General features: G+C 36.7%; 1 protein-coding gene across 11 annotated transcripts in view; it reads right to left on the minus strand.

Annotated features, from left to right (window-relative positions):
- CDKL5 (cyclin dependent kinase like 5) overlaps positions 1-12,576 on the minus strand; it is a 138,644-nt gene that overhangs the window by 22,280 nt on the left and 103,788 nt on the right. For all 11 annotated transcript variants that reach the window (XR_010612262.1, XR_010612261.1, XM_065677360.1 and 8 more), the window contains 4 exons: positions 11,670-11,750; positions 7,821-7,981; positions 4,461-5,487; positions 1,048-1,153 (listed from right to left, as the gene is read on the minus strand). Coding sequence is in view for 9 of the 11 variants with exons in the window: in XM_065677360.1 (XP_065533432.1) it covers positions 1,048-1,153; positions 4,461-5,487; positions 7,821-7,981; positions 11,670-11,750 (1,375 nt within the window). In the remaining 2 variants the exon portion in view is untranslated. The remainder of the gene's footprint in view (positions 1-1,047; positions 1,154-4,460; positions 5,488-7,820; positions 7,982-11,669; positions 11,751-12,576) is intronic.

Below are 12,576 nucleotides of genomic sequence, written 5' to 3' on the forward strand. Positions count from 1 at the left end.
ATGAAGAGGATCAGTGGGAGATTTGTGTCTCTACTTAAGGTTATTAGGTAACTCATAATCGAATTGTAGCTGATTGGGACTTCTTAAGGTTCAGGGGAGTCCCACAAGCCTCATAACACTTGCAGGGCAGTAATTAGCTTCTTACCAACCTTGTCTTTTTCAAGAGGATTACCCAGGTTTAGCCATGAGGCAGCTGCTCAGGAATCACCATCTTTTGTGTACCGTAATAGAAATCACAGGTTTTTACTGTGAGAGTGGTGAGGCACTGGCACAGGTTGCCCAGAGAAGCTGCGGCTGCCCCATCCCTAGCACTGTTCAAGGCAACCTGGTCTGAGCAACCTGGAAGGTGTCACTGGCCATGGCAGGGGGTTGGAACTAGATGAGCTTTAAGGTCCCTTCCAACCAAAACCAGTCTGTGATTCTATGATTAATATCTATTTGTGTGTATTTATATACACACACAAAAATATACATGCACATGCATGGTCCTGTTTTATTATTTTTCCTTAAGTGGGATTATATAAATGTGCTTTTACTTGTAGAAAATCCTGATCTTTAGTAAGTTGAACAAAATACATGAGCCTAGGTTTTGAGCAGTTAAAATCTAGCATTACAGTTCCATGTACCACAGTATCTGAAATAGATCGGTAAGTATGTCAATATGTTACAAGTAAAAATGTGTTAGATATAGTGTTAATAAGAATGTAAAATATGAATGAAAAACATTAATGAACTGCTTACTCTGGTAATATTAATTTATTTTGTTCAACTTCCCCTGATAAATTACCTTTTGCTTTACAAGGCACCGCACTGGATATACTTTTCAATCAAAGTAAGTTATCATTTGCAAAGAAATAGTATGAGACCAGTACAGCTACTGCATAAAACCTAGCAGGTCAACTCAGTCTCTGAAAGTGAGGTAACAATTCTTTTTCCAATGAATTTTTTTAGTTGTTCATGATACTTCACTGTATCCATTTCTACTGCTTAAATTACATTCCATGTTAAAATTCCTGATTAATTTTGAAAGATCCACTATAAAATTACCTCTGTAAAAGCTGCCAACTCTTCTTGGAACAGGGTCATTATACAGAATTCTATTCTCCTTAGTAGATGCTCCATCTTCTGAGTGTGGATCATGATATGCCCCACCCTAAACAAAAGAAGGATCAACTCTTTAAAATGAAGGATTACAAACTGATTTGCAGTTTTTAACCAACATACATAAGCAAAAAACCCCAAACTTAACCACATACGATTTTCCTTTCATGATATTAATAACTGTCAATATCAACTCAGAGAGTATGTAATCAACAGTTATTTGGTTTTGCTGCTTGCTTGCTTTTTCCAAAATGACATTGACAAAATTTTCTCTCCTACTTGTAATTTTAAAGTCTCGAGCATGATTCAGACCCTCAGATTTTTGCCGTGAATGAAACACAGCTGTAACATTTCTGGAGGAAACCTTTACTGGAGGCCTTAATTTCTGATAGAATCTGGGCACTCTGCTACTGGTAATCTTTAAAACACAAACAGGAAATGCATATAATTTGTGACAACTGTAACACTAAAGCACTTTCTCTTATCGTCTGTTATACAGCAGTACCTAGAGATACCAACAGTCACAAAATCTACTTTATGCAAAATAAGAGGTGTTCCTGAACTAAGGAATCTATAGGCTAAATAAGCCAGACAGGATAGCAAAAAGAAGATCACAACCTCTAACTTACTCTACTGAATGCAGTACTTCCTGGAAGTACGTGAAGCAAAAGCTTAAGTAAGCCCTTAGAAACATCCATATGTATGTAATTTGCCAGGAAATATGATTTAACCCCACTCTTAAATGCTGCAGTATGGACCAACCAGATAAAATTCAATGCTCTCTACAAGAACCCACAGGAAACTGTACTGAAACCCCTGTAAGAATTTAAATCTCCAGTGTCCAAGAAAAAGGTTAAAAAAAAACCAAATCCACAAAAAAAGCCCAACCAGAATTAAAAATTGTTATTTCAATTCACTTTACAAGTGACTCAAGAAACGGTGCCAAGTTGAGAAATGCAGTTACAGCACTGATTTAAATCACAGTTTGATACTTCAAAAATTTACAAGAGGTTGAAGCATTTGATTAGATTACTGCTTGTGTAAGACATCTCTTGTCAGCAGTCGTTACAATTATAAGGCAGTAATAGCAACTTGTGCTTGATTTTCTTCTGCTTGCCCCCTTTTGTGTACATTTAAATTAAAACTATAAAGAACCCTTTAAGCAAGTGTTGTACTGACACTTGAAAAGCCCTAAAACTAATACAGAATGCAAGTCTGCTTTGTTTTACTTTTTTAAGTAAAATCTAGCAAACCACGAATGTTTTTCTTTAAAAAGGCTTGGTAGCGCTAAAGAGAAACCAGTGAGAAATTCTAAACATGGATGAGAGGAATCTTCATAAAATATGAGCAGAGAGAGAGAGAGAGCACCAGTATACCTGACTAGAAAAAAAATATAATAGGGAACCAATAAAGAATCTTCGAGAACACTGATGTTATTCCTGATTTTTTTAGTTCAGTAATCCTGAGGGAACTGAAGTTCTCTGATTTCTAATGCAGAATGCAGAAGGAAAAAAAAAGGGGGGGGGGGGAGGGGAGGAAAGAGCCAAAGAATGCCTTCTTTGTGAAAATGCCTTTACAAGTCATAAGAAGATTGACAATTTAATCCTGATTTGTTATTGAAAGTAGTATAAACAAACAAAAACAGCTTTGTGAATTTACAGACTTGCCATCCTTTTCAGAAGAGTATTTCTCCTTTCAGACTTCTGATGGTTGAAATACAGAATTAAGGTTTGATTTTAAAAATACTGACCATAAAGGCAAATTCCTTACAAATGATCAGGCATTCCAAAGCAAATGAAAAGAAACAAAAACTTAACCAATTCGATATACATCAATTTCTCTAATTAAAATAAAAGTTGTCAATCTATTATCAAAAACCAAATAATGGTCTGATAAAAACAATCTGCCTCTACATAATATGAAATTAAATCTAAATTACTTATCAAATTAATAGCTGCTCCATAATGCAGAAAAAGATCCTAATGCATTGAAGTATACAAGGTAGCATGAGCTTTTATAATCAAAACCTTAAACAAATCAAACATCAAAGTGTTGGTACTATTGCCTTTTTACAGTAACATCCTAAAGAATATGTAACATTTAACCTGACTGAAATGAGAAAAGACTATATACACACACACAAAAGTTTTGAAATGGAGCTGCTGTAATCCTTTCTAAGTAGCGTTTTCTTTTCTTTTCTTTGTTTTTGTTTTGTTGTATTTCTCCTGTTTTAATGAGATCTTTTCTTGTGTGTGAATACACACAGTCCTGAATGGAGGAGATGTGGTAAGTACGCAAAAAAGTATCACACCTTTTTTTTGCCCTACTGGTATGAAGAGGCAACTGCTACCTGAAAACTTTTTAAAGGTATTTATAGACCACTATCAAGTCAGCTATACATAAACTAAGTAGGCAGAGTTTTTTAGTCTCTCATAATGAAGCGTGATTTTAGACCTTAAATAATACTTGCAGCTCTTTGACTTCCTTCCAATTTGTCAACAAATCTGTACTAGGTGTTCCCTCCTTAGAAGTCACAGATGTACGTATAGAGAAATAAACATTTTTGTACTTCTCTCTGCACCATTTTGCTCTAATTTTGATTAATGTTAGAGCAATTTAAAGATCTGTGGACAAACGCAGTCATCTTTACACATCTGGTGTGTAAAGCATCAGATAATTCAGAAGTATTGTGTAAGGAATGTAAGACAACAGCAGAAATAGCCCCTCCTCTTCATTAAATAATGCTCACAGTAAAACACAACATGGTATCTAGTGACAGTAAACCCTGTAAGGGATCGATTTACTAGTGGCTTCTTCAACATAAGACCTCTAGGCTAACCCAGTTATTTATCATACTAAGCAAAACAGATATTGCAAGTTTTGATATTTCTCTATGGCATTTCAGCAATAGCTTCCTGCTATAACTGAGTGAAAATATCACTTCAAAAATTAACATTAGCATTCATAACAGAAATACATGCAAACAGAAATACATACAAGAAAAGCTAAATAAAAACACAAATAAGGTTAATTAAGAAAAACAGTATGATAAAAATTACATCAGACAATCTATGCAAAGACTAGGAACTACCAACGAAATTTTAACCTCAGAAATAAAATTTTCTATTCTCACATTTCAGTATTTCAAGAGAATGGTATTCATAGACCATTTTTTTAAAACAGCCTCTCATTTTGCACTTGAAATACTTAGCCCTTCAGAAAAACCCCAACATCCCTTTCCTTACAACATGACAAATAAACAAATAATTGCAAACAGAAGACAGAAAGCAGGACACTGTCCCACATGAACTAAAGAGAGGAAGGTAAGCCTTCCATAATAGGCAACATTTTGAACTAACCCTATTAGTATCATCCGTACAGTCTTCTCGTGATGAGCCAACAGATCTTGTGAGTGACTTATGCTGCACCTGTGGAGATAACAGTTGCAGGCTGTTTGCTCTGGCTGCCATCCCTTGCCCTATGTTTAAGCCACCCTCTGAGCCCTTTGACCTCACTCTGTCCCGGCTCACATACATAGAGTGTCTATGAGGGCGCTGCTGTGAAGAAAAAGGACTGGTATAACCTAGACCATAGGAAAAAGATTCATGTGGAGCAGATAGAGAGTGGGAATGGCTTCCATCCATGTGATCTGGCAGTTTTAACTCCTCCATTGTTTTGGAGTGTCTTGTTGGTGGTCTTCTGGTGTCCAGGGTACCCTCGCTGCGGTTATTCCTTCCGGATGGACTGAGCATAGTTCTGTTATCACTGTGTCGAGGAGCACTTGGACTGGTAGGAGAGTTCAAGTCCATACAGCTGGATGGAAAATACCTACTGCTGTTTGGTTCTGCAGCTTGGGCCCTGGCCTCAGAGAGGTTGCCCACAGATTTTGAGTCTGTCAGAACCCCATGGCTCTTTGACTTTGTCCGATATGAAGGACTTTTAGAAGACTGTGGGATAGTATCAATATAGCTGTGGCGACTGTGCTTATCACCAGGTTGCAGTGTCCCAGTTTTGCTTTGGGAAGTTTCCATAAACGAGTGCCGGTTCTGCTGAGATCTGGTGTTAGACTTCAGGTATTTTGAGCCTGAACCATCAGAAGTTTTTGGGTCCACATTAAAATCAAATTCTGTTTTTCCCTTTGTTTCCTTTGGGCTGAGAAGATGTGGCATATTATTATTGGCTAGATCCTTGTTGCCAGATCCAGGTGTGTTGCTTGATTTTTTTGCATGCATTGGACTATGTGCAGCTCCAGAAAGGTTTCCATTTAGAAAGCTTTCATTTGCTGGAAGACCCTCTTCTCTTGGCCCGCCAGCACCTAGCGCCTGCATATCCTTGCTGTTTGATCTGTGGTGCGACTGCAAAGCAGAACTTTTGCTGGCTTGATTTCTACATTAAAATGCATAAAGAAGCATTAATATACCATATTACATATTCATGATAGAATAATTTCAACAAAAGTATACTCATTTCAGACAGGAGTTGCCATTTAAAACCACAAAATTTAACTGCAGTAAGATCAAATACTGCCAACTAGGCATCAGAAGCTCCACTCAAATAACAGATTTGCAAGTGTTCGTACATTGTTGTTTCTTTCTGGTTATATCCCAATGGAAAAAACTCAGCTTTGGTTAATGGATTTTGCTGACAAAGAAAAATAGCAGGATATAAAATCCAATCATAGAAATTCCAACATATATTTACAGATTTATGCATATGAGTAATATATGTGCACATAAATATGTAAGCACCACATTATGAAAATTAGCTGTATATTCATTAAAAAAATCTTAAATACACCTGGCATATCAAAGTGAAAGTAGGACAATAAAGTATGTCAGCAGTGTCAAAAAAACTCGATACAATCAATGCTCCGGGCCATCTAATGTATGCCTGATTTGGAGAGGGAGGGGAAGGGAAAAAGAGGTTATTGTGCTGGTAAAGACATCCAGATAGAGTGAGCCTGAGCTCAGATCAGCAGAGCAAGCCCTGTAACACCAAAACTAAACCCATGTCTACCACAGGAATCCCAGCTTTTTTTGGAACTTGGGACTATCCCAGTTCTTGGCACACTAGCTCATCTCCAAAGCTGCATCCAAGATACTCAGCAATCAGAGTGACTTGGTCCAGAGCTACTTAGCGATGTCCTTAACCTCTACTCTACTTTCCAGCTCTTGGTTTTGGGATTATGGGACTGAGATATGAGTTGGTTCTGCAAACACTCAGCCTGAATTTATTTGAGCAGGATTTATTATCTCAGGTTTTCTGGCATAAAACCAGTTCTGCTTCTGAACTTACTCTGGCACTGCAAGCTAGCCATGCCTGAACAATCCTGTAGCTGTACTTGTTAGCCTTGATGGATCTAGGCAGGCCAGGTTAACTTAACTTACAGTTGACTTATTTCTGTATGAAATCTATGATAATGTAACTCAGAGATATAGCTGGGTGTTAAAGCGAAAGCTCACTATACAGATGAGTTTGTACCTTTGTTGATCTTGTTGATAATTATAAATGGATAATGCTAGCCATTTATATACCTAGAATTTTTGTATTACACTCTATTACAGTTTATAAAAATTTAGCAATTTTAATGACAGTTTAAAATATTTTTTAGTTAAAATGAAGTTTGGTTGTTTTTTTTTTAACTTAGAAATATAAGGAATATAATAATTTTAAATCAAGCTGCTGGGCAAGCCTTTTAGGCAGGAAGTTCCCCAGGGATCTACGTTTTGATGTGGCCTCTTTCTGACGCCACATCTCTAATGGCAAATTTCTCTCATAAGAAGACATCTCCTATCTATAGGAGCAGCTAAAACTTGTTGGTATTTAGCTCTGAAAAAGTATAGAGTGAATACTCCATCATCCCAAATCTTAAAAAGGGTATTTTTTTTTAATCTCACAGGAAGAACCATCAAAAAACATGGCTAGAATTAAAATCCACTATTATTCTGCTATACTTCAGAGAGAGGCCTTTATGAAAGCCTTTGTCAGAGAAATAACATGAGGTTTTTTGTAATGAAGTCTCTATCCACCAGTAAACCTGATTCCTTGATGTATTAAAACCACTTGGCTTGTCTCAAGCTATATGGGTCCAACAAGGGAGTTGCTGAGCAAATACACCCTGCTTTAAGTTCAAGTAGACTACACTTGATTCACAACAGCAGAAAAATTCTGTTCATCCACAATCTGGAGCACGACCAATGCACAGAGTTTTCAGGACACTGAAACTTAGCTGCTAAAAATCTGTGCAAATTTTGAACTTTCAAATATCAAAACCTTGGACAGATTTGCACATGTACAATAATGGTAGCATTCCACAGAAAAGAGCATTCCTTTGGAATCTCAGGCATCCTCCAAGCCACAAAATTGCTAGTGTTGTTCAAGAAAAAGGCAAACATATTTTTAAGACAGGTAAGCCAACTCAATTTTCCTTGTCATATGCAGAAATGGCTTGAAAATGCTGTCTTATTTTTTTTTTTTTTTACAGAGAGCATGCAGCCTGATGCAAAAAGTTAGCAAAGATTTCAGATTGAGTAGCTATAATACAGTAAAACGGTGTCTACTCCCTTTATTCAGATGGTCAACATGGAACAGTATATATGTCTCAATATGCCTACTCTGTCAAACAACTACTTTTCTTGTAGATGGTGGTTTATGTAAGCATGATAGCAACTCATTGGCAGACCAAATGTCAGTGATAACAGTGACATGACTACGTTTACCTGTTAGATAATGTGTTGCTGTCTGCGTGGTAAGGTTTTCTTTTAGCTGACCGCGAAGGTGAGCTTCCACAGCGATCCAAGAGTCTTTGGGTTTGAAATGAAGGATGGTTCAAACACTGTTCTGTCAAATATCTGTCTGCTGGATCTAACTTCAGTAAGTTCTTTGGAAAACAAATCCCGAAGTTTAAATGTTAGTATCTGTATTTGCAGCAGCAAAAAATATAACAAAATTCAGAACATTATTGGGATAGTTTTTTAATCTACAGGCTTTCTGTGATTAGATGCAACTGCTAAAATAATTTCACGATGCATTAAACTACATAGGCTACAAGATAAACACATAAAGAACCCCTTTGTTCTACTTAAGAGATGGAAGTTCTCAGCCTTGCTTATAATGAAACATATCTATATATATAATGAATATATGTATGCATACATATAGTTATATGTATGTGCTTAAAATGTTTAAAATACAAAAATAGCTAAAAATTTAAAATATGTTTTATGCATATACCTATACATGTTTTAATTATACATATTTTAAACACATCTTTCAAGATATACCTTGCAAAAATGTTTTTTAGAATGAAAAATATTTAATTTACCAGTAACAAATGCTGCAATGAAACAGGCTTAACAAACAGAACAAGCATATGGTAACATTCTTATCCAAACAAAAATAATCTTTTAAAGTTAGTATTTTTTAAAAAATACAAATGTAAGAGTTCTGGTTTTTACTTGTAGGGTTCAAGTACACCTGGTAAAACTATTCTAAGAAGTCTGAAACATTTCTTACAGGAAGAGGGCAATACGAAACTTATTTTGGAATATTTGAACATGCACGGCAATGTTCAGCAAGGATAAAAGTCAGCAAGGATAAAAGTCTGAATGGCTATTAAGTAAAAAGAATAGCTATTTTTTAAGGGTTATGCAGGCTGAATAGAGAACAACACTGTGTATATGTGCATGTGTATACACACATGCTATGCATATCTTTATATGCATTACCATCGTACTCGGCTACTTGCCCATAAACTGTCTTTCCCTTCACAGGATCTAGGCACTTCAAAATTAAAAATGCTCAGGAAATAAAGCAAGTGGCGAGCTACATTCCTGAGTAGTTTGGACATACGATATGCAGCATCTTCCTTTCTCAAGTGACAAACTGTACTGAATGATTAACTTCTCTTTCCTCCTTGGTGACTATCACTACAGTGATTACTGACTACAGACCAAGATTTCTAAACTATCTTGGTGGCAATTTCCTAGTGCAACTGCTGGAGAAGCAAATCAGCCAAGGGTAAAACTTCTTTCCACTTGCCTGCTGCTCACCAACTATAAAGTATTGGTGACAAATCAGAGAAGACAGTCTGTAGTGACCATGAGATGATTACAGTTAGGAGTCAAAGGAAGGATGGGAAGAAAAGCATCAACGGTGGGACCCAGGATAGCAAACTTCATCTTCTATAAGGAACTGCTGTGCAAAATCTCTTGAAAAACTGCCATTAGATCAAAGGCATGCAAGAAAGCCACTTGATTTTTGAAGAACATTTTTGACAGTTCAGTAACAAATCATCTAACTGTACAGAAGATCTCAAAAATTTGCATAAGGTCAGGCTGGCTAAACAGGGAGTTTCTTAGTGAACAAAAATGCAAACGGGAGTGTATTAGAACTAGAATCAAGGACAAGATACACAGGTGAAGACTATAAAAGCACTGTGTTAGCACAAAGGTTAGGCCACTTTCAAAGGCCCGAGTCCAGCTGGAGCTAAGGCAAATGAAGAACATCAGGGGTAGAAAGAAGGGGTTCTACAAATATTCTAGTAGTTAACTACTCAGAGTAAATCCATGTCTGCAGCTGAATAGGGGAGACAACTGGATGACAGATGATATAAAAAACCCCCTGAGATACTCAATGCCTTTTTGCCCAAGTCATCACATGCTCCCAACCCTAAAACACATACTTGAAAACCAGCATGATTTGTGAAGACGATGGAAGGAGTAACAAACCAACAGGGCCAGATGTGTGCCTCTTCATTAATCTAGCCCAGAAATGCTCTCTAAAGGGATACATCAATCACTCCTTACTTTAGCTTGCGTAAGTTGAAGTGTAGGTTATTGAGTAATCTAGTAATCAGATCTGGGGTATCCCTGGGAATGCAGATAATGAGAAACACACCAAGTGTGGACATGTGCCAGATGTCCACTGTCTGGAGAAGAGACAGACATATAGCAACGTATTTGCAGCATTTGTAGCATGCAACTTAACCATAAGTCTCATCTGTTCCTTGTAGTCTTTTGCTTATTCTTTCAAACGTTCCAAGTCCTGAAGCAGGTAATGTAGGTCAAACACAAAGTATCCCCTGTACAGAATCCCTGACCTTTCCCACCTCATGGGGAGAAATACAGACAGAAAACTTGCTTCCCTAAAATTCCAGTGCTTCATTTCACAACTTTGTAACTTTTAAATCACACCAAAAGAACCCAGAAGACACTGAGATATAACATAAAAATTAGGATAAAATTAAAATAAACCCCCCACCAGCATGTGTAACAGTTGTCTGAAGAATGGTGTTGAAATTGCTGTTCTCCAATACCTGCTACTACAGCTCGAGCTACAGCTAACCATGATGCCAGAAAAAAGTTTCTGTGAATTAAGAAACAGAAGAGAATGTATAATATCATAACCAGCAGGTTTCGAGGTACCTCATTTTGCAGACTCCATGAAACCAAGATAAAAGCTATGCTGACTCTTTTCACGAGGCAGAGAGATTAAACAAAAGCAATTTGAACCAGTTGTGTTGAAGAAAAGAGTAGAGCAAATTTGGTGTATTTCTGCTGGCTGCATCAGTACTGCTAAAAGCAAGTAAACACACAAGCATACCCCAAAGCAGCTGACCTTTGGTTTCCAAGACAGCTGGCACAGATGGGCTTGGTGCCGCGCATTTAGTTTAGAATTGATTAGCCATAGCCATGCTTCATACTTGTCCCAGATTGCCTTTAATTCTTAGGTGGTACCCTTGTGATTCTAAACCTAATTTTTGACATTATAACTTCTTTTTTCAGCTTACGGTGGATGAAATAATGGGAGGGTTGTACTGCAGCTTACCATGCGATGTTTTTATAGTATAAGAATAAAAACAATAATACATGTTGCATACCCAGAAACATGGCACAAATATATAGCACTATGCTTTACAATGTTTGGTCATTTTGAGGGTAGCCAGTTTACTCTAATCCCTGTAAGAAGAGTAAGAAACTCTCTCAGGATCATGTCCTAGTTTGACCAGGGGTAAGCAGCTGACTTGTTCCAAAACAGGACTGAAGAGTAACTTAGCATACACACTGTGTAGAGGTGAGGGACAGCAGGCAGATTAAGGGCTTAGATTAAAAAAAGAATACTGTGCTTCAAGTTTGTCTTTGACAACTGTCCACATCCTCATGCTATTCCAACAACGAACGACCAACTCAGGTTAGCCTAAATACTCTGTAGATTTACCTAAATTTTTTACTGGTTGAGAGCTCATACTCCAGCATTAGTAAGGTAACCTGTGCATCTGAATGTATGTCAGTGTGAATGCATATTGTTGCAAAAGATGGTGATTCTTTTTTCTGTACTGTATATTGTTTATCAAATCAGTCCAACTTGAACACTCTCCTGGCATTTGCAAGGGGTGTTTCTTCCTTATTCCTAGGAAACATCAAGCCTTGCTACAAACAATGGTAATACCAAAATATCTCAAAGGAAGCTCGCAAGTACTTTTAAGATATATTCTATTGGGAAACAGATATAAAAAATCTCATCTTTCACTACATATTACAGACAGAAAATAAAACACATTTTCCTACCTTCATGAGATCAAGCATTACACCACTTAGAATTCCCAAGTATCTTCTCTCTAAAGACTGTGGATGATTGACTGCTGGAAACTGTAAAAACAATATAGCATAAATATACTGGCAATGTAAACAAGGTATACATGAATACAGTATTTCAAAACCAGAAAACACATACTGAATCAAGGCATGTAATTAATGGGAATTCATGAAACAATAAAATAACATTATAATGAAAACAAATAACTGTTCATGTATAACATGCATTTGCTTAACCAAAGAAAGTATTCTTGATCAGCAGGGCATTCAAGGAACCTTTCTCAAATAAGAAAGAATCAATTTAGTTTTATAAATGTGCTTGTGACATTATGATTAACAAAAGGTGGGAGGTTAGATTCAGAAATAACCTAAGTAATACATACTTTTAAAGATTAAAAATAGCTTTGAGATAATTTGAGAGAGCAAATACAGTATTAAATAAATGCTAACGATTAACAGACATTCCCATCAAGGTTTTAGTGAAAAACATCAAAACCCCAAAGGTTTAAGAGTCAGGATTACTCCTGTGGTTATGCTGCAGTAAGAACTGGCAACACCACGAGAAGTAGTGCATGCTGCTGGAGGGCATCTTCTGTCAACTAGACTCTGGACAAAACCTGATGAAGGCAGTATTTGAAACTAACCCGGTCTAGAAAGAACAGGAGAGGCACAAATGATTTGAAGAGAGAAAAAATAAAGCACAGATTCTATTTCTTTTTTTCTTGCTTCCTTAGCAAGGCAAAAGTAAAACAAAGACAGAAATTTTATTCTTATCAAATGGAAGTTGCTATTTCATTGCTATAACGTATCATCAAGTACAATGTGTTGAAAAGAAACAGATAAAGATCCATTTCTTGACTGCCTTGAAATGACAACAAAC

Source organism: Lathamus discolor, chromosome 4 (genome assembly GCF_037157495.1).
Source record: "Lathamus discolor isolate bLatDis1 chromosome 4, bLatDis1.hap1, whole genome shotgun sequence".
Classification (NCBI taxonomy): domain Eukaryota; kingdom Metazoa; phylum Chordata; class Aves; order Psittaciformes; family Psittacidae; genus Lathamus; species Lathamus discolor.